The following is a 27,977-nucleotide window of genomic DNA, read 5'->3' on the forward strand; positions in this document are numbered from 1 at the left end:
TTTTGTCACGTAAAGCAAAAATGCTATGTCACCCAATCACATACACATATTTCTTAACGACTTTTTTCTTACTAATTTTTAGTTTTAAATATTTTTCAATAAACATTGCCCCTCCGCCAATTTAGACCACTTGTAGAATATTTTATGCGGCGATAACAATAATTTCCACGTGACGTAAAATGATTGGAAGATCACCAATCCTTTTGTTAAACGTGACGCCCGGGTGATATCTTCTGTCAATCAATCAATTTTTAATTTGTAACCCCCATCCAAACCCACAACTTTATACTACTACATTTATTTTTTAATTTTAATTTTAATAATAATAATAATTATCTTTTCTGTTATCATTATTATCGAAGACTAACGATAAAACATTTGGGGAATCAATCTAGGGTTTCGTTTTCAATCAATAATATCAATTGGTTAGCAGCAGCGATTCAATCGACATCAAATGGATCCTTTCGAGAATACTGATTGGATCGATTACAACACTCTCATCAACGATGTTACACCCGCCGATTTTTATTGGGGTGATCATAGGTAAACTTATACACATTCATACACATATATATATTACGTTGTGTTTTGATTTATGTATTTTTTAGTTCTATCTATGTGTACCACAATCAGAATGTTTTTAATTCGAATTCAGATTCTACGGTTTGACATGATGCTGATTAAGGCCAAGTTATATGTATAAATTCTTTAGATTTAGGGTTAATACATATTGCAATAGTTGTTATGAGAATTGTAAAGCTGAGCTGTGAATGCACTATTTGATTGAAAGTTGGTTTGTTGTTGCAGTGGGACGGTACAAATCGATGCTTCACTTGCTAGCCTTGCACCGGTGGAGGAGTGTGCGGAGAAAGAATGTTCGAGAAAGAGGTATTATTATTGTCTTTGTTTTAACATAGTGTGATTAAGTTAGGCTAAAGTCTAAAAACTGTTGTGGTTACAGAAATGGTAAAGAAATAGAGCGTAACATAATTGACAACTTATACCAATTCTCGCACTTTGTTGGTTTGTCCTGCCATAAGTTAATTCCCCCGCTTTTTGTGTAGGTTAATATAAAAAGTTATAGTCGTGCATATGGATGTTATGAGTATATTTCTGACTAAAAATGCATGCCATTTGGTTGGATCATGGGTCATGGGGCATGGGTTAATAGTTAGTGGTTCTTGTATTTTGAAATATGAACGTCTGGCAATTTGAATCACCTCAATCGGAGGTCGTATGAGTGAGTTATGGCCAAAACGGTAACAGGATTCGGCTTTTTCAGCATTTAAGCATCTTATAGCTCAAAATCTCCACAAACCTGAAATGCACGAAAACACATTAAAGTAGCTTGTATTCCTAGGATAAAATAAAACATTTCCGTAACAATTATACATCATAAAGCACATCCTAAATCAACCGACCACTAACCTCATTTTCCGAATGACTAATAAACCATAAAGCTAAATCTTCTTTGATAACACATAATGTGTCAAGTTGGTAATAGGTCAAATAATCAGTTTTGGGTTATCTATCAACTTTCTTTTCTACAAATATTATGAACTTAGTTAATTATATTATAGCTTGGTTACAAACAACCCGTGTTTAAAAAAGTGCGCCTGATGCACTATTAAAAAGTGATCCGAATACAAGATAGTGCATCAGGCTTAGACGCCTTTGCGCATTTAGATGCTTCACCACAGAAAGTTGTAATCATGGTTTTTAATGCCCATTTTCTTTTTATTAAGTAAAAGGGGCTTAATCATCCTGAAAGGGCCATGTATTTTGTAACATTAAAATGCTAGAGATCCTTGAAAGGGCCAAATATTCTTATGGTAAACAAAAAGGATACGGAATTACTCTTTATGTTTTAAAATGATATGACAAAGGCTTTGTTTAGAATAATTCATTCTGAGCATTTAATATGCTACAGGTGTGTCTGGTTGAAAACTTGAATGACTATGGGTATGGTTTCAAAAGGTTAAGGGAATGTATTTCCAAACCCACCAACTTACCTGGGTACAGAGTATGTCTGTATTTGTGGATCTGATTCTTAATCTTTGAATTCTGAAGTATTAACCAAACACTTTCAATGGAAATGAAACCCATTCCCTCATTCTTCTTCCCATAAAGTAACCCTTACTCTTTTAGTAGAAACAGCGATTGATTTACAACAAGATGGTTAGGAAACTCATCAACTCATCTTATAATAATCAAGGTTGCAAAAATCGCTACTTGAGGAGTACTAGGTAGTTTAGGGAGTACCCGGATGCTGACCAAATTTGACCGATTTTGACCGATTTTCCGAGTATTTCTGAGCTTTGACCGAGTAATCCGTGTTTTGATCGAGTCTCACCAAGTTTGATCGAGTCTCACCAAGTTTGACCGATTTTGACTGTGTATAACAAAGTTCTATGAAACATGGGCACATGTATTTTACTCGCTAGACTAATCGCCTAAGTATCCAGACTTTCTAAAACATGGGCCAGGTCCCCCCTCCTGCAATATTCATGTCTTATTTACTTATATGAGAATGAGAATGTGAAACTGGCTCTTATTCACTAAATGAAAAAGAAAAAACATGAATGAGACCAAATAGTCCCATCAACCTGCAATCACATATTCATTTGTTTGTGTCATGCAAGGTTGTATAACTCGCTACTCGTAGAGTACTCGGTCGGGACTTTGGAGGGAGTAATCGGCAACTCGGGTATTAATCGGATTGAAGATTTGATACTTTTAAATACTAAATTTCAAAATTATGTATAAATATAGAAGAAAACCGTAAACATAAAATTTAACATAATAATTGTCTAAAAAATAAACATATTAGGTCATTTGTTCAAAAACTCACAAATTCTTGTTTAAGTTCATATTAAAATGTTGACTAATTTTGACCTTGATCGACTTTGACCAACTATTGACCCATTAACCGACGCTCACCGATTAATTAAACGGATTTTGACAAAATCGGATCGGTCTGTTCTTAAAAAGGAATAATCGGGGATTAACCGGGAATAAATGGGGTTTTTTACAACAGTCGTGTCATGTTTACAGGTCCCATTTCTTCATTTTCTTTCCTCGTATATCTGAGTAATAAAATAAAATAAGGGCTAACTGTTTATTCTTTTTACTCACATGACAGGGGACGCAGTACTTCATGTAGCAGGGCCGAAAATAAAGCATGCCGTGAGAGGCAAAGAAGGGAAAAGTTGAATGAGAGGTGCCTTTTACTATAAAAAAATTCTTATACTTCATGATAGTATCGTTATTTAATCGAAACCAACTTTTTAACTTATTTTTTGTAATCAAATTCCAGCATCAGGGTATATGTGTTTCTAACAAACGTTTCTGGTCTTCGCCCTTATTCGTAATACCAAGCAATAATAAAACGTTTTATGAACTATCAATGAAATATCGTTAACTCTTTCTACAGATTTTTGGAATTGAGTTCTACTTTGGAACCTGACCGGCCCGCCACTGATAAATTGACTATACTTGGAGATGCTATCCGAGTTCTGAATCAGCTGAAATCTGAATCTAAGGATTACAAAGAGATGAACGAAAAATTATCGGAAGAGATTAAAACATTGAAGGTTAGTATATGTGTATGTATATGTGTGTTTGATATAATTGGAATTATTAGTTTAAGAGGTCTCTAATACTCTCAAAACTGACAGGCAGAGAAGAATGAACTTCGCGAAGAGAAACTTGTATTAAAGGCGGAAAAAGCAAAAATGGAGCAGCAGGTCAAAGCGATGACCAATAGTCTTCCGCCACCTGGATATATGACACCGCATCCAGCTGCATATCCTGCTGGAGCAAACAAGATGCCAGTTTTTCCAGGTTATGGTTACGTTCCAATGTGGCATTATTTACCACAATCCACACGTGACACATCTCATGATCACGAGCTGAGGCCACCTGCTGCTTAGAAGCTGAAAGAATATCCGATGATAATTTATTGCATCATCGTAATTTGTACATACAAATGCTTCATTGTTTTTCGAGTTTTCATTTTTCTGCACTTTTGGTATTTCGTTTTTAGAGACGAGTAGAGTTGATTGTAGAAGAAATCTGTTGGTTAGAAATAATTGTTCATCAATTATTCTAATTAAGCCTTGCTCCTAATAATTGTAAGGCAGTGATTCAGTTGGTTTGCTATTGATATAGATTAAAAACCGAACCTTTTCGCAAAAGCCTTACGGAAATGATCTACCTTTCCGATCTTGACATGTCGGTCGCCCTAAGTCCAGGTGAATTTTAAAACATTTTTAGGTCCTTTGGTGAGAATTTAGCACATAGTATTTTCAGGATGCACAATTTTTTCAAGATATTGAGGTGAAGAGGATTAAACATATTATTATTTACGGAGTATTACATATATTCTACTATAATAATAATAATTATTATTATTTGCTTCATCAAGAAAAAGCTATAGACAGATGAATAAACAATAAACGAGTAAACGAATGAAGTTTATCTAGTTGAGTATGCTCGGCTAGTGCAGTTTACTCGAGGAGGGGGAGTATGTTTTCTAAAAAAAGCCATGAACTTCCATAACAATGAGAGTATCATAGCCCGATAAAAGAATAAATCAAACGAGACAAGGAAAGTCCAGAAACGTCTCACCCCTAGAAAATGAACTTAAATGAAACCAACAAACCAAACTAACAAATTATTGATGTCGTTGTTGTGTGAAGTAAAAGTAAAGGGACTCATGTTGTACACAAATTATAGTTTAGGGTTCTTTACTGTAATTTCAAAATCTCCATTACCGAACGCCCTCCCCAAAATACATATTCCATATTTTTCAAGTTAATATAATCAACCTAGGGTTTCTGCTCAGTACGATCTATCTTGCCTTCAATTAACACAATTAGCTTAGGGTTTCTGTCCAATTCGATTTCACAATGGCGCGTAACGAAGAGAAAGCTCAATCGATGCTCAACAGGTTCATCACCATGAAAGCAGAAGAAAAAAAGAAACCTAAAGAGCGCCGGCCGTTTCTAGCTTCCGAATGCCGTGACCTAGCTGACGCCGACAAGTGGCGTCAGCAGATAATGCGTGAAATCGGCCGTAAAGTTGCTGAAATTCAAAACGAGGGATTAGGCGAGCACCGTTTACGTGATCTCAACGACGAAATCAATAAACTGATTCGAGAGAAAGTTCATTGGGAACGTAGGATTGTCGAGTTAGGCGGTCCGAATTACTCGAGGTATTCGGCGAAAATGACTGATTTGGAAGGGAATATAGTAGATGTTCCAAACCCTAGCGGTCGCGGTCCGGGTTACCGGTACTTCGGTGCTGCGAAAAAGCTTCCTGGAGTGAAGGAATTGTTCGAGAAGCCACCGGAGTTGCGAAAACGTAGGAGTAGGTATGATATATATAAAAGGATTGATGCTAGTTATTATGGTTATAGAGATGATGAAGATGGTGTGTTGGAGAAAGTAGAAGGTCCGGCTGAAGAACGAATGAGGGCTGAAGCAGTTGCAGAGTGGATGAGGATGGAGCAGATTAAGAAAGAGGCGAGAAGGGCGGTGATGAGCGGTGAGGTGGCGGAAGTTGGTGGAGCTGCAAGAACGATATTATTTGAAGAGGAAGAGGATGTTGTTGAGGAAGAGAGGAGAGAAAAGGAGTTGGAGGAAAAAGAAAAGGAGAAGGAGTTTGTTGTTCATGTGCCGTTGCCAGATGAAAAGGAGATTGAGAAAATGGTGTTGGAGAAGAAGAAGAAGGAGTTGTTGAGTAAGTATGCTAGTGATGATTTGTTGGAGGAACAGAGTGAAGCTAAGGCGATGCTCAATATTCATCGTTAGATTGGTATTGTTTCTTTTCGATATTCAGTTATGGTTAATTTGGATCCACATTGTTTTGATGGAATGAGTATATTTATGCTTTAGTGCATAGATTGTTAAGTTTATCTTGAGTTTATTGTTGCTTAATATACTGTTGTTGCTGATCACTACATATTAAAACCATAAACGACGTGTAAAGTGCAAATTTATAATACGATGTCATGTGATGTTTGTTTAACTTTAGACATAAGAAGTGATACCCTCAATCTTGACTTCTTGAGTGACATTCTGCCACTTCAGTTGGCATATCCCAGAGTGTACGTTGGTGGATAGGACCTTCAGGAGGGAGAAAATAATTCTAAAATCTGACATTAATATTAATATGCACATAATTTTATGAATTTAACTTTTAAAATTGACCATATAGTGATAATTCACATACAATTAACATACCTTTATTAACCAGTATCTAATGGCTGAATACTGGCAATGAGGTCAATAAGGTTGGTTTCAATCTATAATCCAGTCTGTTCAAGAATGTTGTCATGGGAAAGAAAGTGAAATTCCCATCCAAGATTTAGCGTCGTTATGTCCTAAGTATCTGGTTTATAGGTGTGCGCAAGTTAAATACATACATGATATAAGTTGCACAAACCAGATACATTGGTTGACGTCCTATAATCCTATTACCTGAACCCACACATTATTAGACATCACATCATGAGGAAGTTACTCCGTTCAGATCCGTAATTAAGTGGTTACTCGAATGTTTCTTTTTAAATTGCTAATTGCGGTTTAATACTAAGGATAAATAATCAGTTGCTTAAAGCTAGGGATGCTTATTTTGTCAGTGGTATTTTTTTTACCTGATTATACAAATATGATTATTTTCTTTCTATATAAAGATAGAATTTTAGTACCCGGTTATTATGACCATTAGAAATCCCAAAGGGTCACCATTCATATATGTTTTACAGCTAGTCTGAGATTTATACCTTCCGCCAGCTCTTACACCGTTGATGTCCTGCATATGGAACCAATCATTATATTAATGTTTAAGGATCTGCACCCGAGCGAGAGATATGGCTTGCTTCTATTCCCCTCATTTATTAAAAGGAGCTGTTAAGAGAAGTAAAACATATCTCCTGGCTATCATGTGTATCACACAAATTCAGCGGATCACATCAAAGTAGTATTTATCATATCGAGTCTTTAGATTCCTAAATAAATTCCTGTGCTTCATTCTAGTTCTTAAGCACCTTCTTTTTGGATCTTTCTTGCATGTTGGGATGCTAGAAAGTGAATTTCAGTACAACTTTGTTCCAAAGCCTTTATCTTCCGTCAGATAACTCCACATCTGTACATTTTGTTACTCCACAGGGCTGAGCTAAGCACCGAAGCTGAACCTTAACGCTGCCAACTTCTCCATTCAAATATTACTTATTTTCGGATAGAAAACACAATCTCTAGCTGTTTTAGCCAAGCCCATTAGAACTAAGGTGTTCATAAAAAACAACATATCCTCATTTATTAGTTGGTGACATGCGCCCGATGATTGGCTAATCGTAGTTGCTGGGGAAGATCTATATTAAAATGAGGATGTAGGGAACTACTAAAATCTTTACCATATAGTGGTGTATTCAGATATATATGTGTCTGGAGTCTACAACCAAACAATTATACCAAGAAATAATCACTCACATATTAGATGCATAATGTAACACATGTAAAATTTCGTCTTTGGTTATTTCGCCTTTAATAATGTGCCCGTGTTAGCACAAACTCTTCTAATAAAATAATGCTCTTGTGTTGCATTGTCTTGATGTCGTCTTTGTTTCTGAGCCGTAGGGCTTCATTATTTTTAGAGTATAATTAACTATCAAAAGTAACATTATTTTCTTCATATACTGTAATATACGTGTTGGCTGTGTTAACATGGTAATCTTGATTTGCGTATAGGTTCTCACCTTTTGAATATCACTTAAGTCAAAGTCTGACTCATCTGCAAGGACTGCAATGGAAATAGAAGCATTACACTTCTTTCAGCTTTTGCATTGGAGTTTTTATCTTTCAGCCATTAGGAAGTTGCAGCCTTTTTCTCAAAAGGTTACACTTTTATCAACTCCCGGGTTTTATTACTTTATACTCCAGTCGAAAGAGCTGTACGTTATACCTTCGTTTAGGGAATACTTTTCGAATAATCTTTATTAGATTTGCATGTTTCTGTATTTGAAGCACTGTATTTGGAAGATTTGAATGGCAAGGAATTTGCAACTTTCTGTATAATTTGTCACTTAATCTGCTATTTACAAAATTCTATCAAGTACTGGGGTTTTACATTGAACAATAATCAAGGCCCAAATATTTTATTAACCGAATCTGGACTCTTGAGTCTTGCAAACTACTTATAACCAAATTCTTCAAGATTACATTACCATGTGAAAACTAGGAATGCTTCATGTTCAATTCATGGCTCTCAACAGAATACAGATGTAAAATGAGCTAGAACTTGAAATGCAGAAGAGCAGAAGTACCATCAAGTCCCTTTCGTTTGTAGTAAGTTTCATATTCATAAACCGTTGTGCCTCTGTATTTGGCTGGATTATCTTCCGTAAGCAACTCTGTGATCGGTTTAAACACCTTCGAGGTTGGATATAGCCCTGTTGAAAAAAACGCGGCCAACGATACTCTAGGACCCATCTTATTCGCAAACACCTTGTGTTGTGCGCTTACAAATTTGTCGTTTGTAATTAGCTGAAAGGGTTTCACAAATTACCATGTATTATTAGTACAAATATATATCTAATAACTCAAAGACCAACAAACTAAAACGGTATTTGAATATCGAGCGATAAGGAGAGAAAGATGCCTGTAGTAGATCTCCTGCATTTACAACTAGAGCTCCCGGGATGGGAGGAACATCGGTCCAATGGTTTTGATAGAACACTTGAAGGCCACCGATATGATCTTGTAGAAGAATTGTGATGAAATCATTGTCAGCATGATCACGGGTGCCGATTGTTAACTCAGGTTGTGGACATGAAGGATAGTAATGGCCGAGAAGTGCAAGCCCTTCCGCACACCCCATCTCAAACAGATGGTTAGGTTTGAGCCCAAGAGCCTCGGAAATTAACTCAAACACACAATGTCCGAGCTTCAACACTCGACTCGAATACTCAAGCCATATATCTCTGCAAAAATATTTCAATTCAGCATAAAACTTAGAACTTTATGTTTAGACTTCTTTGCATAACTCTAATACATATGAAAGTATGCTTCCTTTGTTTACGCTTGTATAATGTTTTTTAGTCTAATTTTTCACCTGTGTACTTCTGTTTTCAATTAAGTTAATGAAATTTAACATTCAGTACCAAATAGCTCAGACGATATCCAATGTAATGACTCCTCAAGTGGCAAATCCAGAAATCGTAGTCACGAGTGTTACTAGATAAAAGTTTAACAAAATCTACACCGTTCAATGGTCACTAAAAAAAATTACACAATGGTATCACCAATTAAGAGTTCAATTTTTTTTTTCACTGGTTCACGTATTTCACTTATAGCCCGAGCTACCACTCAATAAATAATAGGTTCGTCCTTGATTGCCTTCAACCAAACATTAAACTGGTAAACGAATAATTTATTTTACCATCATGTACGTGGCCTAACTGGGTTATCTCATTATCAATTTTGATCGTTTCTGACTCTTTTCTGGCCACCCAAGACATTTGGCAGTGACTATTGTAAGTCACGATCATAACTACTAGACTATCTTGATATGGTCTCCAAAGTTACCATGGTCTCGAAGGCTATCGTTAGCAAAATCTTTAATTAAACGGATCAAGAAAGTAAACAACCTGCAAGGCTCTGGTATCTCGTGTGGTTGAGGAGGGTTAGGAAGCATGGGGCAAAAAAAGGAGTCTCGCCAGTTAGTCACAGGTTCAGTGTACAAGTCGAAATTACTGTTATACACCACCTTACGCTTTTCGACCTTCTCCCTTGTATACCACTGCTTCTTCACCTCAGTATCTTGCTCATTAAATCTCATCACCCCGTTCAACGCATCCTTCAATATGCTGTTTGGGATACCATGATTGATCATCTGAAAGAATCCCCATGTCTCCAACGCATCCTTCACTTTCTCGATGATCTCCTTTCGCTTGATCGGATCATCGTTAATTCCTTCAAGGTCAATGGTCGGGAGACTTGGTTTTAAACCAGACGTTTGATCGGAGTTGAGGTTTTCGGGTGTAAGTGGTAGGTGGAATATGCGAGGGATGGTTGTGATTCCGGCGTCGACAAGTCCTTTGACGCCGGTTTTTGTTTGGTCGAAGGCTATGAGCTCTGCTTTTCGATCATAATTCAGATGGGATGAAGTTGAAGTATTGAGAGACATTTTCTTTGACTAGATGACAAAGATTAGACTATAGTAATCGTTATAGGGGGGTGTGTATGATTAACATTGTAATGTGCGACAAATGTCTTATTTATATGAGCGGAAGGAAAAAGCGACACCGATTTTATCATTGTGTACTTTGTGTTTTAATTTAGTTAATTAAAGCTACAAATACACATTACACAATGTAATTTTCAGTTTTGTTTAATTGAAGACTATATACTATAAATAATCTCATTACAGGTTATAAATTTTTAAATATAAACAACTAAACTTTTTAACCTGAAACAAAACACGTGATGACGTATCATTCTACCTAGCGATGAATTTTCATTCCACGTGGGACTATGGTGAGGGGCGGATTTATGTGGGGACAAGGAGGGGCGTCCGCCCCCAGTGGATTTGCAATTTTCAGTGTAAAAGTTTTGAATTTTTCGACTTCACCCTCGGTGGTTTTTTTTTTTTTTTTTTTTTTTTTTTTTTTTTTTTGCCACAAAAACTACATATTTTGTTCCAAAACCTTCAAATTTTACTCAAAATTCTCAAAATTATGCTCCAAAACCTTCAAATTTTGTCCTAAAACCTCCATATTTTGCTAAAAAAAAACCCTCAATTTTTGCCCCAAACTTCCATATTTTGCTTTAAAAAATTGTTACGGTTTTAATTTTTTTTTTACCCCCGGTAAAAAAATATCATGCATCCGCCACTGAATATGTTTGGTATCTAAAACCCCTATATTAGCACAAAAGATAGCATATTATAACTTTTACCCTTAATTATATTCGTTCCATGTCATCGTTAAAAGAAAAGAAAAAATGTCACATAATTAAATTTTCGGTACACTGGTAACAAGTAACATTTTGTTGACAATTTTTTTTAAAAAATCAAAATTTGATTAGCAACAACCCTCCCTACCAAGCAGCTAGGAAGGGCACAAAACGACTACAATGGGATTATTTGATGTTTATAACCTACAATAAAACTATTTGGGTTATACAGCCTGGACAAAAGTGAAAATATATATATAGTGTATTTGTAGCTTTTTTTTTTTTTTTTTTTTTTTTGAAAAGCCAACCTTTATTAGATAAAAGATATGAGAATACATACAAGTAGCCTTAACGGCTCACGAAAACAAAGATACATGAACCTACACGAAATTATAAAGCTATCACTATACATTTGCAAAAATTGATCACGAGAGGAATTGCCACGATAGGAAAAACTACCCATTCTCACAAGTGCACAAGACTAGAAAACAACTTGAATTCAAGCCGGGAGGCAAAAGAAGATGCAGTGCCGAATTTTCGGCGACAAAGCAAATTCTAAAACCGCCCACTTAGTTTCTTGGCCAAGTGAACAAGTAGAGAAGAGTAAAAAACCTTAATATTAACCAATTTCTTCATTGGATTTAGCATTAATGATGGAGGCTAGTGGATCCGTGAACCAACTTAGGCATTCTAAGCGAACTTTCTTTCCACGACAATTGATCCATTCGAAACTTTTTGATTGGATGTCGGAAACAATCTTTGAAGGGCAAAGGGGATTATTCCGAAAAACATGATCATTTCGGTTTTTCAAAGGAAAATAACACGTAACCCATACAATCGCTTGCCAAAAGGAAGCATACAATGGATTTATAAATTTTGGGTTAAGAGCTTTTGCAAGGTCAGAGGTGTTGTTAATCAGAAGGCGATCAAGTTTCCACCATCTTCGGATCAAATCCCACACTTCCCTTGCGATCTTACATGAGATGAGAGTATGATGAAGTGTCTCGATATCCTCGTCACATACCGGACATTTAGTAGAGTGTAAGTCTATGCCACGCTTATCTAGTTCGGAACGTACGGGTAATTTATTTTTTGCGGCTCTCCATATGAAAATATCAATTTTTTGAGGCACAAGTTTGTTGAGGATTGTAGGCTCGGGAGTGACCCTAGAAGCAACAGCAAGTCCATGTAAGATGGACGTGAGAGACTTGGTAGTATAAATTCCATTGTTTTCGTACTTCCAAGTCCATGCATCATTAGACTTTCCAGAAGTTGTATAGCTTGAAATAATATCACATAATTTTGACAACTCACTGGATGCACGCCATTTTGGCTCACAGGCCCATTCCCATTTAAATACAGCAGAACCCTCGGCCCAGCCAATTCTATTAGCGACGGTGGCGGTTTTATTTAGCTCAAGCCTGAATAATCTTGGGAATGCAGTGTGAAAACATTCTTCGCCACACCACGATTCGTCCCAAAAGCTAGTTTCTTTTCCTTGACCTATAATCTTAACAAACGAGTTAGAAATATCACACCTTAACTTGTTTAGGGTGTGTTCAACGATTATAATATTGTACCAAGTTCTTCTCGAATTTTTTTTTATTATTGTTACAAGAAAGGTGTGAAAAGCAACCCAAACCCCCCATTTTCACCATAAATGTTTTAGATAATTTTTGCCCAAAATGAATTGTTAAAATTTAAGAATCTCCACCACCATTTTGTTAGAAGAGCAAGGTTTTTTGATTTAAGTAAGCCAACATCTAACCCGCCATATTCGTATGGTAGCATGATTTGTTGCCAATTAACCCAAGCCATTTTTCTTTGGTCGAAAGCCCCCCACCCACCCCCCCCCCCACCCCCCCCCCCCCCCACCAAAAAGAAATCACGACGCAAACCTTCTAATTCTTTTATAACACTAAGAGGGACCTTGAAAAGCGAGAAGTAATAAAGAGGAAGACTATTTAAGACCGACTTGATTAGTGTGAGTCTTCCTCCAAAAGAAATAGATTTTGCTTTCCAATCCGATAAACGATTTTTGAATTTATCATAGACGGGTTTCCAACTTTTTTGTGATCTTAAATTTTCACCTATCGGGAGCCCAAGGTAGTTAAACGGGAAAGAACCCTCTTTGCATCCAAACCAAGATGCTAACAAACTTAATTCTTCTTTTATGGTTCCAATACCGTAAGCACAACCTCTGTGTAAATTTATTTTTAGCCTTGATAAGTCTTCAAAACATTTAAAGATTTTTAAGGTGTTTCTAACTTCTATTTTGTTCCATTTCCCGAAAATAATCGTGTCATCGGCGTATTGTAAATGAGACACGACAACTTTATCCCGACCAACCTCGACACCACTTATTAAATTTCTTTTTATTGCTAAATTAAGAAGGTAGTTAAGACCTTCACTAGCAATGATGAAAAGAAAGGGCGATAGTGGATCGCCTTGTCTTACTCCTCTTTTCGAAAAAAATTGCTCGGTTGGGGAGCCATTGACTAGCACGGAAATAGAGGTGGATGTAAGACAAGCGTTGATCAATTTGATCCATTTTTCCCCGAAACCCATAAAACCCATGATTTTTGTAAGAAAGTCCCAATCAATGCAATCAAAGACTTTTTCAAAATCCACTTTAAAAATGAAGCTTTTTTGTTTTCTCTCTTTTAAGTCGTCTATTGTTTCAAGGGCAACTAGAACACCGTCAAGGATGTATCTATCACTAATGAAAGCGCTTTGCTCTTCACCTATAAGCCATGGGACGGTCTTTCTAATTCTATTTGAGAGTATTTTGGAGATGATTTTATAATAACTCCCGATAAGACTAATGGATCGAAAATTTAAAAAGTTTAGAGGGTCATGCACTTTAGAGATAAGTGATAAAGGAAGCGTTGCATCCGTTTGAAATAGAACCCGATTCCCAGAATAATTAGTGGCCTTCTAAAGCCCATCCGTAAATGCCATTAATTTATTATGATACAAATATTTACCTTATCGTTTATAATTGAGGTAGAGTTGTACAATGTGTAAATACTCCGTATAATTTAGTGTTTTGAGTTCTACTCCGTAATATTATTCTTTTTACAAAATTTCAAGTTTAAATATTTCTGTCAACGTATTTTGGCCGTGATCACATAAAGCGTTAAAGGGTAAAAAAATACCATTTATTAACTCGATTAGATTACGTACATATTTAAAAAAAAAAAAAAAATACTAGCAGTTTGATTAGCTTTAGGAGTTAATGACCCAAACATCACAAGCAATTAATGACAATTGCACCCACCGATCAACAATTACGAATTTAGATGTGTAAATATAATCAACACAAGAAAATTAAGGACGTGTTAATGTTGTTATTTTAAATTGTTCATATACAGTAGTTTAAAAATTTTAACTTTTTATTTCTCGTTATAAAGATAAACAATGAATAAGAATAAACAATAATTACAACAACACTTGATAATGTATTTCACAATTTCACAATTTCTCAATTTCTCAATTTCACAATTACACATATATATCATATGTATAACATCAATGGCATTCAGTCGACACACATTTCACTATAATATATACGGAGAGTATTACATTATTGATTATACAGACATATGAACAATTAAAGCAAATTGAATATTGCTTAATTAATTTAGTTGTAATTTATACATATATATATAGTGATAGTAATTTTAAACTTTTTCATTAGTGTGGTATTATTTATAATTGTTTAATTAGTTTTAAAATTAATTAATATTGAAAATGGAATACAATGAAACGAAAAGAATATATTATGGAGGGGATTTTGATTTATTTAGACGGCCTATAGCTTAAAAGTCGGTCTCTTTTTCAAGTTTGACCAAAGAGAATAAAAAAAAATGAAAAAGATTTAATAAATACAACAGTGGCGACATTGTCGCTACAAACTGAAACAACCGTCCTAATCCATAAGGACGAATACAATAACATATGATTTCATTGCGAGGTATTTGACCTCTATATGATACATTTAACAAACGTTGCATTCGTTTTTAAAAGACAAACTTCCCTTACATCGAAAGTTGACAGATATGCATATCCTTTCATAATATATCCAAACTATAAATGATTTAATATTAATCTTGATGAACTCAACGACTCGAATGCAACGTCTTTTGAAATATGTCATGAATGACTCCAAGTAATATCTCTAAAATGAGCAAATGCACAGCGGAAGATTTCTTTTATACCTGAGAATAAACATGCTTTAAAGTGTCAACCAAAAGGCTGGTGAGTTCATTAGTTTATCATAAACATTCATTTTCATCATTTTAATAGACCACAAGATTTTTATTTTTCATAAACATCCATCTCACATATCAAGCATTTCGCAAACTGCATAGAGATAAAAATCATTCATATGGTGAACACCTGGTAACCGATATTAACAAGATGCATATAGAATATCCCCAAAACAGAATCCTCTCGTCTGTATAATAATAAATCGAAGTACTAAAGCATCCGTACCTCGGATGGGGTTTGTTAGGCCTATAGATCTATCTTTAGGATTCGCGTTAATTAGGGGTACTTTTCCCTAATTCTTAGGTTACCAAGCTAAAAAGGGGCATATTCGATTCGATAATCCAACCATAGAATGCAGTTTCGATTACTTGTGTCTATTTCGTAAAACATTTATAAAACAGTGCATGTATTCTCAGTCCCAAAAATATATATTCCAAAAGCATTTAAAAAGGGAGCAAATGAAACTCACCATCCTGTATTTTGTAGTAAAAATACATATGACAACATTGAACAAATGTAGGGTTGACCTTAGATTCACGAACCTATATCATTTATATATATTAATACATATAATCGTAATCAAACAAATTTACATATTATATCTTAAATTATATATCTTATGTATATATATTAAAAATAGTTAATTTATATAGTTTTATATATATACATATGATTAATATTATATTAAAAATAAATAATTTGTTATATGTAAATATGTATAAATAAAGCCTAATATATATATATATATATATATATATATATATATATATATATATATATATATATATATATATATATATATATATATATATATAATTATATGAAATAGTATGATAGTTGTAATAAATATACTCTTATATAGACAATATTTATTTGTTATGATGATTTTGTTAATATGAAAGTAATAATGATAATAATAATAATAATAATAATAATAATAATATTAATATTAATACTAATAATAATCTAAATGAAAATTTTATAAAATTTTATATAAATGATAATAATAATAATAATAGTAATAATAATAATAATAATTATAATAACTATAAAAATAATGATGATGATGATAATAATAATAATAATAATATTGTACCATTGGTTATTGTCGGTGACGGTTCCACCATAGTTGTATTAACATCCGGAAACACCACATTATCTAATGATTACCAACCACTACACCTCCACAATGTCCTTGTTACGCCTAATATTGTCAAAAATCCGATTTCTGTTAAACTGTTTAGTAAAGATAATAAAACTTCCATTGAATTTGACGAATTTGAATTTTCAGTGGAAGATGCCCCGGCCAGACATACTCTCATTCAATGTGATAGTGATGGTGATCTTTACCCTGTCACTATATCTAACCTATCCAAGATTCCCATTCTATAATTAGTTCATATATGTATTTTAGTATAGGATTTGATTGTATGTATTCTTAGAATGTAGCGTAAATCCCTTCTGAATATATTGGATGATTGTTGTAATTCTTGTACTATTTATTGATTGTCCATGCAATGAGAAAAGGCATCCATAATCATTTAATTTCACTATGGATTCAAGTAAGTCATATGATATCTTAATTTTTATGTCATGATATTATGAATTACATGATGTTATTGAATATATGTCGTTTAAGCACATATATAACGAGCTTTGACACGGTATTGAGGATGTCGCATTCCACATGACATGTTCTATGCATAGGACTATGGTTGCAAGCATATCCGTCCTACAATATACGTATGCAGGTAAGAATGTGTGTAGTCTACATGCTACAACCTAACAATCACTATAATAAAAAAATAATAATAATAAAAAAATAATAAAATAATAAAAAATCTACAATGATGGGATTACATAAAAAGACCTCTTGTCGAGTTTTGATGTCTAAAACATGCGTCAAAAAGGATTTTTTTTGAAATGGTAATAAACCATTCAAATGTTTGTAAAATAGAAATCATGGATAACAATTTGCAAACATGGTATTTCCGGACTTTAAAATACCGGATTTGACCATTTCACATAAAAACGAAGTTTGGAACTCCGGATTCTACCCTCTCTCTGCAAAAAGATGCCCGTTTGCTGACCAGAACCCTAGCCGGAGTTTGGAACTCCGGATTCAAACCTCTCTCGTGAAAAAGCTTCCCCGTTTGCTGACATGCTGGACCCCATCTAGCCCTAACCGGAGTTTGGAACTTCGGATTTCAGGCTTTTACCTGAATCCGGAGTTTGGAACTTCGGATTTTATTGCTGGAAACCTAGCTAAAATTATTGCTGGAAACACTTAAACACCATCTTATCACTGTCAGCTTTTGTATTTTTGTACTCTTATTTATACCTCTATTAACTTATATTCATTAACATCATCACAAAGAACATAAATCATCTTCAAAAAAACGTTAATGAATATCAGAAATACATAAAATCTTCACTTGAAAACCTCAAAAAACACCAAATCACGTATCCAAATGACAACAATACGTCCATTTATGGTTAATTTTGTTTGGGGTGGCAGAATTGTTTTTCAAAATGGTTGGCTTACTGGCGATGAAACAACATTTACAAGGAGTTTTGTCATGTCTAATCGCATTAATTGTATGCAGTTAAATAATATTGCTTACAATTATTTAGGTGTCTCTCAAAGAACACATTCTTTGAAAATGATATTGTGGTATGTTGTCAATAATCATAGTTGCAGCAATGAACTTGTTAACGATAACACTTTAGAAACAATGTACTTTTTATCTCAGCGTGATGAAGACTATCAGGCTCATATTGAAATTCAGTATGAGCAAGTGAGTTTTATGAATATGATTCAATCTTTTGAAAGTGGTCCATCTACATCTCATAACCAGTCAACAGTTGTTGAAGAAGAATATCAACATGATGAACAACATGAAGAACAAAATGAAGAACAAAACGAAGAACAACATGTAGATTCTGGTGATGATGAAGGTATGTCAACCGCTAGTGAGCATACAGTGGATGCGTTCATGTCAACCGCTAGTGAGCATTCAGTGGATGCTTATAGCGTTGAAGAAAATGTTTCTGATGATGATGGTAGATGTGACGACCCGGAAATTTCTGACCAAATTTAAACTTTAATCTTTATATTATTCCGACATGATAAGCAAAGTTTGTTAAGTTAAATCTCAAGAATTTTAAACTGTGTTCATACATTCATTATAACCTCGACCAAATTCCGACGATTCACGAACCGTTATATATAAATAGATATGTATATGTATATATATATTATAACTTGAGAATATTAATAAAGTATTAAACGTATAATACTTTACACGAACGTATTTGTTTCAATATGATTTTCAACGAAATTAAAAAAAATATATTAAATGATTGAATTATCAGAAACATTGAATTATGATTACAAGTCTCTGTTGAGAGGTCCACTATGATTTGAGAAAATCTATTCCTCTTAACGATATTCAGAATAATTTGTAACGCTATTTATAAATAAAAACAAAAAGTGTCATTTACGAAAGTTAGACAAAAGTTAGTGGAGAATTGGTTTCCATAATATTCTATTAATCTATTTTCAAACGTACAAAGACGTTTTCAGTTTAAAAAGAACTTTATTATTAAAACGTATATAACTTTTATAAATATCTAGAATCACTTTTGATAACTCATTACTTAACCAGTATAATAAATATAACGATATTTATATTTTATTTCATTAAATATATATAACGATTTAAATTAATATTATATATATATTTATACGCGTATTATACATACATAGTTTTTATACTTTTACTATACTTTAACTTTAACTTTATTTACTTTAACTTTAATCATTCACTTTAATAATTCACTTTAATAATTCATACTTTAATAATTCACTTTAATAATTCATACTTTAATAATTCACTTTAATAATTCATACTTTAATAATTCACTTTAATAATTCATACTTTAATAATTCATACTTTAATAATTCACTTTAATAATTCATACTTTAATAATTCACTTTAATAATTCATACTTTAATAATTCACTTTAATAATTCATACTTTAATAATTCACTTTAATAATTCATACTTTAATAATTCACTTTAATAATTCATACTTTAATAATTCACTTTAATAATTCAAAAATCTATTATAAATAGAATTCAATAGGTTTTATTATTTCATAGAAACTTGAAAATATATTTCTCTAAACTCTCTCAATCGAATTACATATATATATATATTTACTTAGTATTATTTCAAGATATTATTAGTATACATAAAATACTACGACGGAGTTATATTCAGATGATTTCAAAATAAGTTTTCAAATGAGATAGAGCTAAGGAAATTATGGGTTATAGCTATGAAGGTTATGGGTATTGATCGAGGGTATTGCTCGTGAGGTCAACCTAACGTTTATCATTTTCGTTGCGTCTACGTACTTTCCTGCAATATTGAATCACAATATTGATACGTTCGTGAATCCGAGACAAACCCTGCACTTGTTCAGTGCCGTCATATACATAATTGCTACGAAATACAGTATTGTGAGTTTCATTTGCTCCCTTTTTATATATATTTTTGGGCTGAGAATACATGCGCTGATTTATAAATGTTTTACGAAATAGGCACAAGTACTAAAACTAATTCTATGTGGGTTTAAACTAGAAATATACCCTTAGCTTGGTAACATTAAACTACTTGTCTATGTACGGTAGGCGCGAATCCTAAAGATAGATCTATTGGGCCTGACAAACCCCATCCTTACTATGGGATGCTTTAGTACTTCGAGGTTATTTTAAATACACCTGATCTGGTGTACTTCAGAGGGTAAAACATGAACGTTAAGGCTTGTTACCGGGTGCCTACAACTTATAGAATACTTTTATACACTTGCGAGTGTACGAATATTTATAGAAACTGAAATCTTGTGGTCTATTACTATTACGGAAATGATGGATTATGATAAACTAATGAACTCACCAACCTTTTGGTTGACACTTTAAAGCATGTTTATTCTCAGGTATTAAAGAAATCTTCCGCTGTGCATTAGCTCATTTTAAGGATATTACTTGGAGTCATTCATGACATATTTTGAAAGACGTTGCATTCGAGTCATTGAGTTCATCAAGATTATTATTAAGCCAATTATAGTTGGATGTATTATGAAATGGTGTGCATGCCGTCAACTTTCGTTGTAAAGAAAGTTTGTATTTTAAAAACGAATGCAATGTTTGTAAAATGTATCATATAGAGGTCAAATACCTCGCGATGTAATCAACTATTGTGAATCGTTTATAATGTATATGAACGGGTCCTTTCAGTTGGTATCAGAGCGATGGTCTTAGCGAACCAGGTCTTGCATTAGTGTGTCTAACTGATAGTTGTTAAGATGCATTAGTGAGTCTGGACTTCGACCCTGTCTGCATGTCAAAAGTTTTGCTTATCATTTTTAGTCGGAAATCATCTACTTACCATCCTTAGAAAATTACCTGCTTATCATTCTTATGTCTAGACGCGTTTTCCTACATTTATTGCATAATAGTGTATAGAAGAATTCTTATCTTAGCATATCTGTTACTGTGAACTTTGACTGACATCTTTCAAAGATTCCTCCATAATTTATGGGATTTTGGTATTATATATACATATGTAAATTATGTATTGAAGAATACCAAATCTAAATTCTACAATCTATTTCATACCAAAAATTCTTTCCCTGATCATACAAGATGGATCCCTCAACCAGTTTGAGTTCCTCGGATTCCGACAGCTATGCCGATATAGATTTCCACATGAGCTCCGAAAGCAGCGTGACCGGAATGGATCAACCAATTACCCATCATCTATTCTGGATGAATTGAAGATGGGTTCGTAATCTACTTAACCATTGGAGACAAGAAGAAGGTGATCCCTTTCATCCACCACATTGCCCTCTTGGCAATGAACCTGAAGCACTTACCGGCGAACCTGTCCGAAACACCATTTTCTCTCTCATTTCCAGAGTATCTCGTCATGATTATATACTACACCAAATTCTAGATCTTATTTATCCGCTCGTCCGAACCGACAATCACCCCGGTGTAATAGAAGAAGTCAACGAGCTTCGCGCTCGGGTAGTGGCTTTAGAGAATATGGTACAAAGGTTACAAACACCAGCAGCAGCACCAGCAGCATAACCAGTACCACCATCAACAACATCAACAGTACCATTACCACCACCAACAACAACCGCATCGCAAACCTCAACTTCACAATCTGTCCCACGAGCATCGACGTCATACGCCATGTAGATACCAAGGAATACCACAACGATGAAGTATTGATTCATAACTTCATTGGAGAAACAATCTACGACGATTATGTAATTTCTAAAGTTTAAAAATTATCTATCCTAGCCTTAACCATAAATCAAATGAGTTTAATTTAATATTAACTCATTAAATCAATATTACATCTGAAGAAATATACACATATATATTTCCATAAAGACTGTAATAAAATTCTTTTGTACAAAATATTAATTGTGAAAATTTTTTTAACGGGTAGGTAATACCCGAGAGATATATAAATTCACAATTAATATGTTACATTCTTCGAATCTGATTCAGCAAATCATCCATTATACTCCCTACTTTCACAACAATAAACATTCTTTTATAGAAATCAAAACAACCATACTCATTCAAAATCTAATTACATATTCTGATTTTGAAATCTCATAATTCGATTCAAGATATAACTGAAATCATCACTCTTAGATTCCTACATCTTTCAAAACTATACTTTGACTTCAAAACTGTCCTAGAACCTCATTTCTATTCATGGAACTCACAAAAATATTTGTATCATTCAAAATCTTAGAACATCATATGTATATTAACAATTACAATATGTGTTCAAACACTTCAAAATTCCTAAAGACATGCGAGATGATGATCCAACCACATATTACCCACTGTCATGCATCTGAAAAGCTCTTGAAACCAAAGTTATAGTTTAACACGTATCCGTGTCAGATCCTTTGATATTTATTACCAAATATAATTTTTCATTCTCTTTCCAAAATAGACAGTTTTGTCACAGCTCAAGCAAATCACCTCCATTTGTTTATACGAATAAACCTTATTATAACAATTACCCATTCATCATTGTTACTGGGGAACCTTTCATATCTCGCCACATTAGCAGTAAACTTATCAACAACTTCATTAACCTTCGACTTAAGCCTCTCCGAAAAGCCACTATACTTATTCATTAAAACCCTATCATGTACTCACCTACATCCTGTAACAATAATTGTCACACCAACTACTGGGAATTAGCAATCAGTATTTTGAATTTCGCGACAATTTTACGTCAAAATTTATACATATAACGTCTATCTCCTAGACTTACATACTTCGAATGTGAATTTTCTGAAAAACATCCCAAAATATGAACTAGTTCTCCGAAATTGGAAAAATACTGATGAAGCAGCAAAAACTGTAAACGACCTTAACAGTCAAAAGTTTGATGATAAAGAATAGTATGGTGGTAAAGCTGAGAAAAAGAGAAGATTTGAAACTGGAAAACGGATTGAGCAGACCATGAAGGAGGCTGTGGACAAATCACAAAGACTAAACCTGCCTTCAAAGGATCCAAATGATTCAGTGTCTACTAAAATCGTTAACAAACACCTTACTTCTTATTCTAAACCTTCACAGACAAATCTTCTTCATCATCCATATTATCGAATCTTTTATTATAATATCTTTGATATTCCTGAAGATATTTTCACAACTATTCTTATCCGAAATCTTTTATCTCTTCGCAATATCTCCGTTACAACATAAAAAGAAACTGTGTTAGTTTCTAAATTCTAAAAAAAAAAAAATTTGAATTTAAAATAGGAATATTCTTGAAGAAGTGTTGGGAGCTGAAGCATGAGTTAGTATAATATAATGACACTTGATCAACGTGATTATATTACAGTAATTCATGCTGAGTTTCTAAATGGAACATGATGATTCACAGATCATAACGTCATCATGTGCTATGTTACACGACTCTTGTATTCTCTTTGATCTCTAAATATCAAGAAAATATTTCTTGATGATTCGGCCTTTTCCGAGGTATTCTGGTAATTTGACAAGTCAAGATTGTGCCATTACAATTTCCCTCCTAGAACAATAACATTGTTCATTCCGAAATTTATATCTGCGAATTCTGGACTATTACAAGCGGTGCTTAATCGCAAGAAGAAGAAACGAAAGGACAAAGCTCCGAACTAGAAATGGGAGTATAAATCATAGCAAATAGAAGAGAGCATTAACTGTGAATGACAATGATTATAAAAGAAGCAAGGACTTTCAAATATAAGGGAAGATATAAAACCCAACAACAACCCAGAAATCACAAACCGTATATATTAATGCATATAGCAATATAAAGATACGGGAGAACTAAAAACACTATAAAGCCAAGAGTATAGTAGAAGTAAATAGATTCTTCCGGAGGTAGATGAAAAAGAAGAGCGACAGATATGAAAGTGAGGAGTATATCAAGAATCAGCACTGGATGAAGCATATTGACAAATACTTTACAATATGAGTTGAGAAGGTGTGAGTTGTAAGAAAATAAATGAGGTGGATTTATAGTGAAATATCCGATAGAGAAATCAAAATGGAGTATCGCATTAATTCGAAGAGGATCATAATTTCCTTAATCGCCGAATAATCAAATCCAATATAGATTACAAAGATTTTCTTTTCGGAGATCAATCGTGATGACGTCAAAAGATACGACGAATCACTATTATCTTATTTCATTCATTTACGATAACTTCACTCACACGCTTCGAGTAATCGTATTATTTTATCCATTCTTCTTGAACATGATAAAACTCTATAATCGTTATAATAACATTCTCATTGTTAGTCATGACGACCTCTATCAAATTTCGGGGACGAAATTTCTTTAACGGGTAGGTACTGTGACGACCCGGAAATTTCTGACCAAATTTAAACTTTAATCTTTATATTATTCCGACATGATAAGCAAAGTTTGTTAAGTTAAATCTCAAGAATTTTAAACTGTGTTCATACATTCATTATAACCTCGACCAAATTCCGACGATTCACGAACCGTTATATATAAATAGATATGTATATGTATATATATATTATAACTTGAGAATATTAATAAAGTATTAAACGTATAATACTTTACACGAACGTATTTGTTTCAATATGATTTTCAACGAAATTAAAAAAAATATATTAAATGATTGAATTATCAGAAACATTGAATTATGATTACAAGTCTCTGTTGAGAGGTCCACTATGATTTGAGAAAATCTATTCCTCTTAACGATATTCAGAATAATTTGTAACGCTATTTATAAATAAAAACAAAAAGTGTCATTTACGAAAGTTAGACAAAAGTTAGTGGAGAATTGGTTTCCATAATATTCTATTAATCTATTTTCAAACGTACAAAGACGTTTTCAGTTTAAAAAGAACTTTATTATTAAAACGTATATAACTTTTATAAATATCTAGAATCACTTTTGATAACTCATTACTTAACCAGTATAATAAATATAACGATATTTATATTTTATTTCATTAAATATATATAACGATTTAAATTAATATTATATATATTTATACGCGTATTATACATACATAGTTTTTATACTTTTACTATACTTTAACTTTAACTTTATTTACTTTAACTTTAATCATTCACTTTAATAATTCACTTTAATAATTCACTTTAATAATTCATACTTTAATAATTCACTTTAATAATTCATACTTTAATAATTCACTTTAATAATTCATACTTTAATAATTCACTTTAATAATTCATACTTTAATAATTCACTTTAATAATTCATACTTTAATAATTCACTTTAATAATTCATACTTTAATAATTCACTTTAATAATTCATACTTTAATAATTCACTTTAATAATTCATACTTTAATAATTCACTTTAATAATTCATACTTTAATAATTCACTTTAATAATTCAAAAATCTATTATAAATAGAATTCAATAGGTTTTATTATTTCATAGAAACTTGAAAATATATTTCTCTAAACTCTCTCAATCGAATTACATATATATATATATTTACTTAGTATTATTTCAAGATATTATTAGTATACATAAAATACTACGACGGAGTTATATTCAGATGATTTCAAAATAAGTTTTCAAATGAGATAGAGCTAAGGAAATTATGGGTTATAGCTATGAAGGTTATGGGTATTGATCGAGGGTATTGCTCGTGAGGTCAACCTAACGTTTATCATTTTCGTTGCGTCTACGTACTTTCCTGCAATATTGAATCACAATATTGATACGTTCGTGAATCCGAGACAAACCCTGCACTTGTTCAGTGCCGTCATATACATAATTGCTACGAAATACAGTATTGTGAGTTTCATTTGCTCCCTTTTTATATATATTTTTGGGCTGAGAATACATGCGCTGATTTATAAATGTTTTACGAAATAGGCACAAGTACTAAAACTAATTCTATGTGGGTTTAAACTAGAAATATACCCTTAGCTTGGTAACATTAAACTACTTGTCTATGTACGGTAGGCGCGAATCCTAAAGATAGATCTATTGGGCCTGACAAACCCCATCCTGACTATGGGATGCTTTAGTACTTCGAGGTTATTTTAAACACACCTGATCTGGTGTACTTCAGAGGGTAAAACATGAACGTTAAGGCTTGTTACCGGGTGCCTACAACTTATAGAATACTTTTATACACTTGCGAGTGTACGAATATTTATAGAAACTGAAATCTTGTGGTCTATTACTATTACGGAAATGATGGATTATGATAAACTAATGAACTCACCAACCTTTTGGTTGACACTTTAAAGCATGTTTATTCTCAGGTATTAAAGAAATCTTCCGCTATGCATTAGCTCATTTTAAGGATATTACTTGGAGTCATTCATGACATATTTTGAAAGACGTTGCATTCGAGTCATTGAGTTCATCAAGATTATTATTAAGCCAATTATAGTTGGATGTATTATGAAATGGTGTGCATGCCGTCAACTTTCGTTGTAAAGAAAGTTTGTATTTTAAAAACGAATGCAATGTTTGTAAAATGTATCATATAGAGGTCAAATACCTCGCGATGTAATCAACTATTGTGAATCGTTTATAATGTATATGAACGGGTCCTTTCAGTAGAGAAGAGCCAGTACCACAAGATACCCTCGTTTCACATTTCGGTAATGTTAATAGAGTTGGTGAGGCTAGTTCTTGTTTATTCGATGTTGAAGATGACGAAATCTCATGGGTTGTTTGGAATAAAGATTCCAATGTTATTACACAAGGAATGGTTTTCCAGAACAAAGCCGAATTATTATATGCTGTTCGGAGATGGAATATACAAAACAACAGAGAACTCATCGTGGTAGATAGTAGACCGGGCTATTGGAAAGCAAAATGCGATACAACTAGCCCAAAATACACAGGCCATCAAGAACAGAGACAATGTGCATGGGGTTGTAGCGGTTCTGTTAAAAATAGATCCAAGGTATGGAAACTTGTTAAATGGCACGATTTCCACAATTGTTATGGAAACGTGACGCAAAATGACAACCGTTGTTTAACATCAAGCTTGATTGCTACCGATATTGACCATTTAGTGAGGGTAGACCTTGCTATTTAGGTGGCAAACATTCAAGCTTTCGTTAAAAACACATGGCAAGTTGATGTTACGTACGCTAAGACATGGAATGCTAGGAGTATTGCAATTGAACGCATGTATGGTACTTGGGAAAGTAATTTTGCCGAGCTACCTAGGTATTTAAATGAATTACTTTATACCAATCCCGAAACAATTGTCAAATTCGAGACTGAAGGCCAAGATGACAACGGTATCCCTATATGCAAGTACGTGTTTTGGGCTTTTGGTCCAACTATTAGAGCATATACCATGTGTGTTCTGATCATTTGCATTGACGGCACCCATTTGAAAGGTAGTTACAAAGGTAAGATGCTCTTAGTTGTTGCGAAAAACGCCAACAATCAAGTTCTGCCAATTGCTTTCGCAATAGTAGACAACGAAAGTAACGCTAGCTGGATTTGGTTTTTGAAAAAGTTCCAGCAATTTGTCGTTAAAGAAAGAAAGGTTTGTGTCATTTCAGATCGACACCCAGGTATCCTACATGCGATGGGGATTTTTACAAGTCAATACGGGTGGGAACATAGGTATTGTCTGCGTCACATTCGTAGCAATTTATTGAAGCATTGTCCAAGAATCCAACAGCTCAAGCAGTTGTGTTGGACAATTGGTGAGACAACGAACCGGATACTATACCTGAATGCTATTCGGGTAATCAAACGCGCTAGTCCAGAGGCTTAGGTGTATTTGAAAGAAGCAGATGTTCGAATGTGGACCGTCTATAAGGACCCAATAAGAAGTCGTTGGGGTAACACAACGACAAACATTGTTGAGTGCTTCAACAATGTAATGTGTCATGCCCGTATGATGCCCATAAAAGCATGTATTAAATATACATTTGATTACACTGTAAAACACTTTGTCGATCAATCCCGAGAAGCTAATCAATGGAATGCACCACTGAGCAAGAAAATGTGGAAGATATATCACGAACGGGAATTGAAATCACAAACATACAGTATAACATGCTATCATTTTCAGACAGGTTTGTTCAAGGTGCAGTCGACCTATCAAAGAAGCGGGGAAGGTGGCACTGATTACACAGTGGAGTTTGAAGCT

The 27,977-nt window shown here is 33.6% G+C and overlaps 4 protein-coding genes across 4 annotated transcripts; 2 read left to right on the plus strand and 2 right to left on the minus strand.

Annotated features, from left to right (window-relative positions):
• The first annotated feature begins 315 nt into the window (after positions 1-315).
• Positions 316-4,142, plus strand: LOC139893257 (transcription factor bHLH104-like). Its single transcript, XM_071876409.1, has 5 exons — positions 316-543; positions 808-888; positions 3,143-3,220; positions 3,434-3,593; positions 3,678-4,142. Exons 1-5 carry the CDS (start codon positions 455-457, stop codon positions 3,930-3,932), a joined length of 663 nt encoding a protein of 220 aa, XP_071732510.1. The 5' UTR covers positions 316-454; the 3' UTR covers positions 3,933-4,142.
• A 686-nt stretch (positions 4,143-4,828) lies between these two features.
• On the plus strand, positions 4,829-8,115 carry LOC139893259 (uncharacterized). Its single transcript, XM_071876411.1, has 2 exons — positions 4,829-5,817; positions 7,752-8,115. Exon 1 carries the CDS (start codon positions 4,911-4,913, stop codon positions 5,811-5,813), a length of 903 nt encoding a protein of 300 aa, XP_071732512.1. The 5' UTR covers positions 4,829-4,910; the 3' UTR covers positions 5,814-5,817; positions 7,752-8,115.
• Positions 8,116-8,131: 16 nt separating this feature from the next.
• On the minus strand, positions 8,132-10,226 carry LOC139893258 (1-aminocyclopropane-1-carboxylate oxidase homolog 1-like). Its single transcript, XM_071876410.1, has 3 exons — positions 9,650-10,226; positions 8,662-8,983; positions 8,132-8,546 (listed from the first exon to the last, which is right to left on the minus strand). The coding sequence occupies exons 1-3, from the start codon at positions 10,186-10,188 to the stop codon at positions 8,295-8,297; spliced, it is 1,113 nt and encodes a 370-aa protein (XP_071732511.1). The 5' UTR covers positions 10,189-10,226; the 3' UTR covers positions 8,132-8,294.
• Positions 10,227-11,574: 1,348 nt separating this feature from the next.
• Positions 11,575-13,532, minus strand: LOC139889871 (uncharacterized). The gene is made up of 2 exons (XM_071872789.1): positions 12,854-13,532; positions 11,575-12,458 (listed from the first exon to the last, which is right to left on the minus strand). The coding sequence occupies exons 1-2, from the start codon at positions 13,530-13,532 to the stop codon at positions 11,575-11,577; spliced, it is 1,563 nt and encodes a 520-aa protein (XP_071728890.1).
• Between the last annotated feature and the right edge of the window lie 14,445 nt (positions 13,533-27,977).

The sequence above is a fragment of the Rutidosis leptorrhynchoides genome, chromosome 2, assembly GCF_046630445.1.
Source record: "Rutidosis leptorrhynchoides isolate AG116_Rl617_1_P2 chromosome 2, CSIRO_AGI_Rlap_v1, whole genome shotgun sequence".
In the NCBI taxonomy this organism is placed as follows: domain Eukaryota; kingdom Viridiplantae; phylum Streptophyta; class Magnoliopsida; order Asterales; family Asteraceae; genus Rutidosis; species Rutidosis leptorrhynchoides.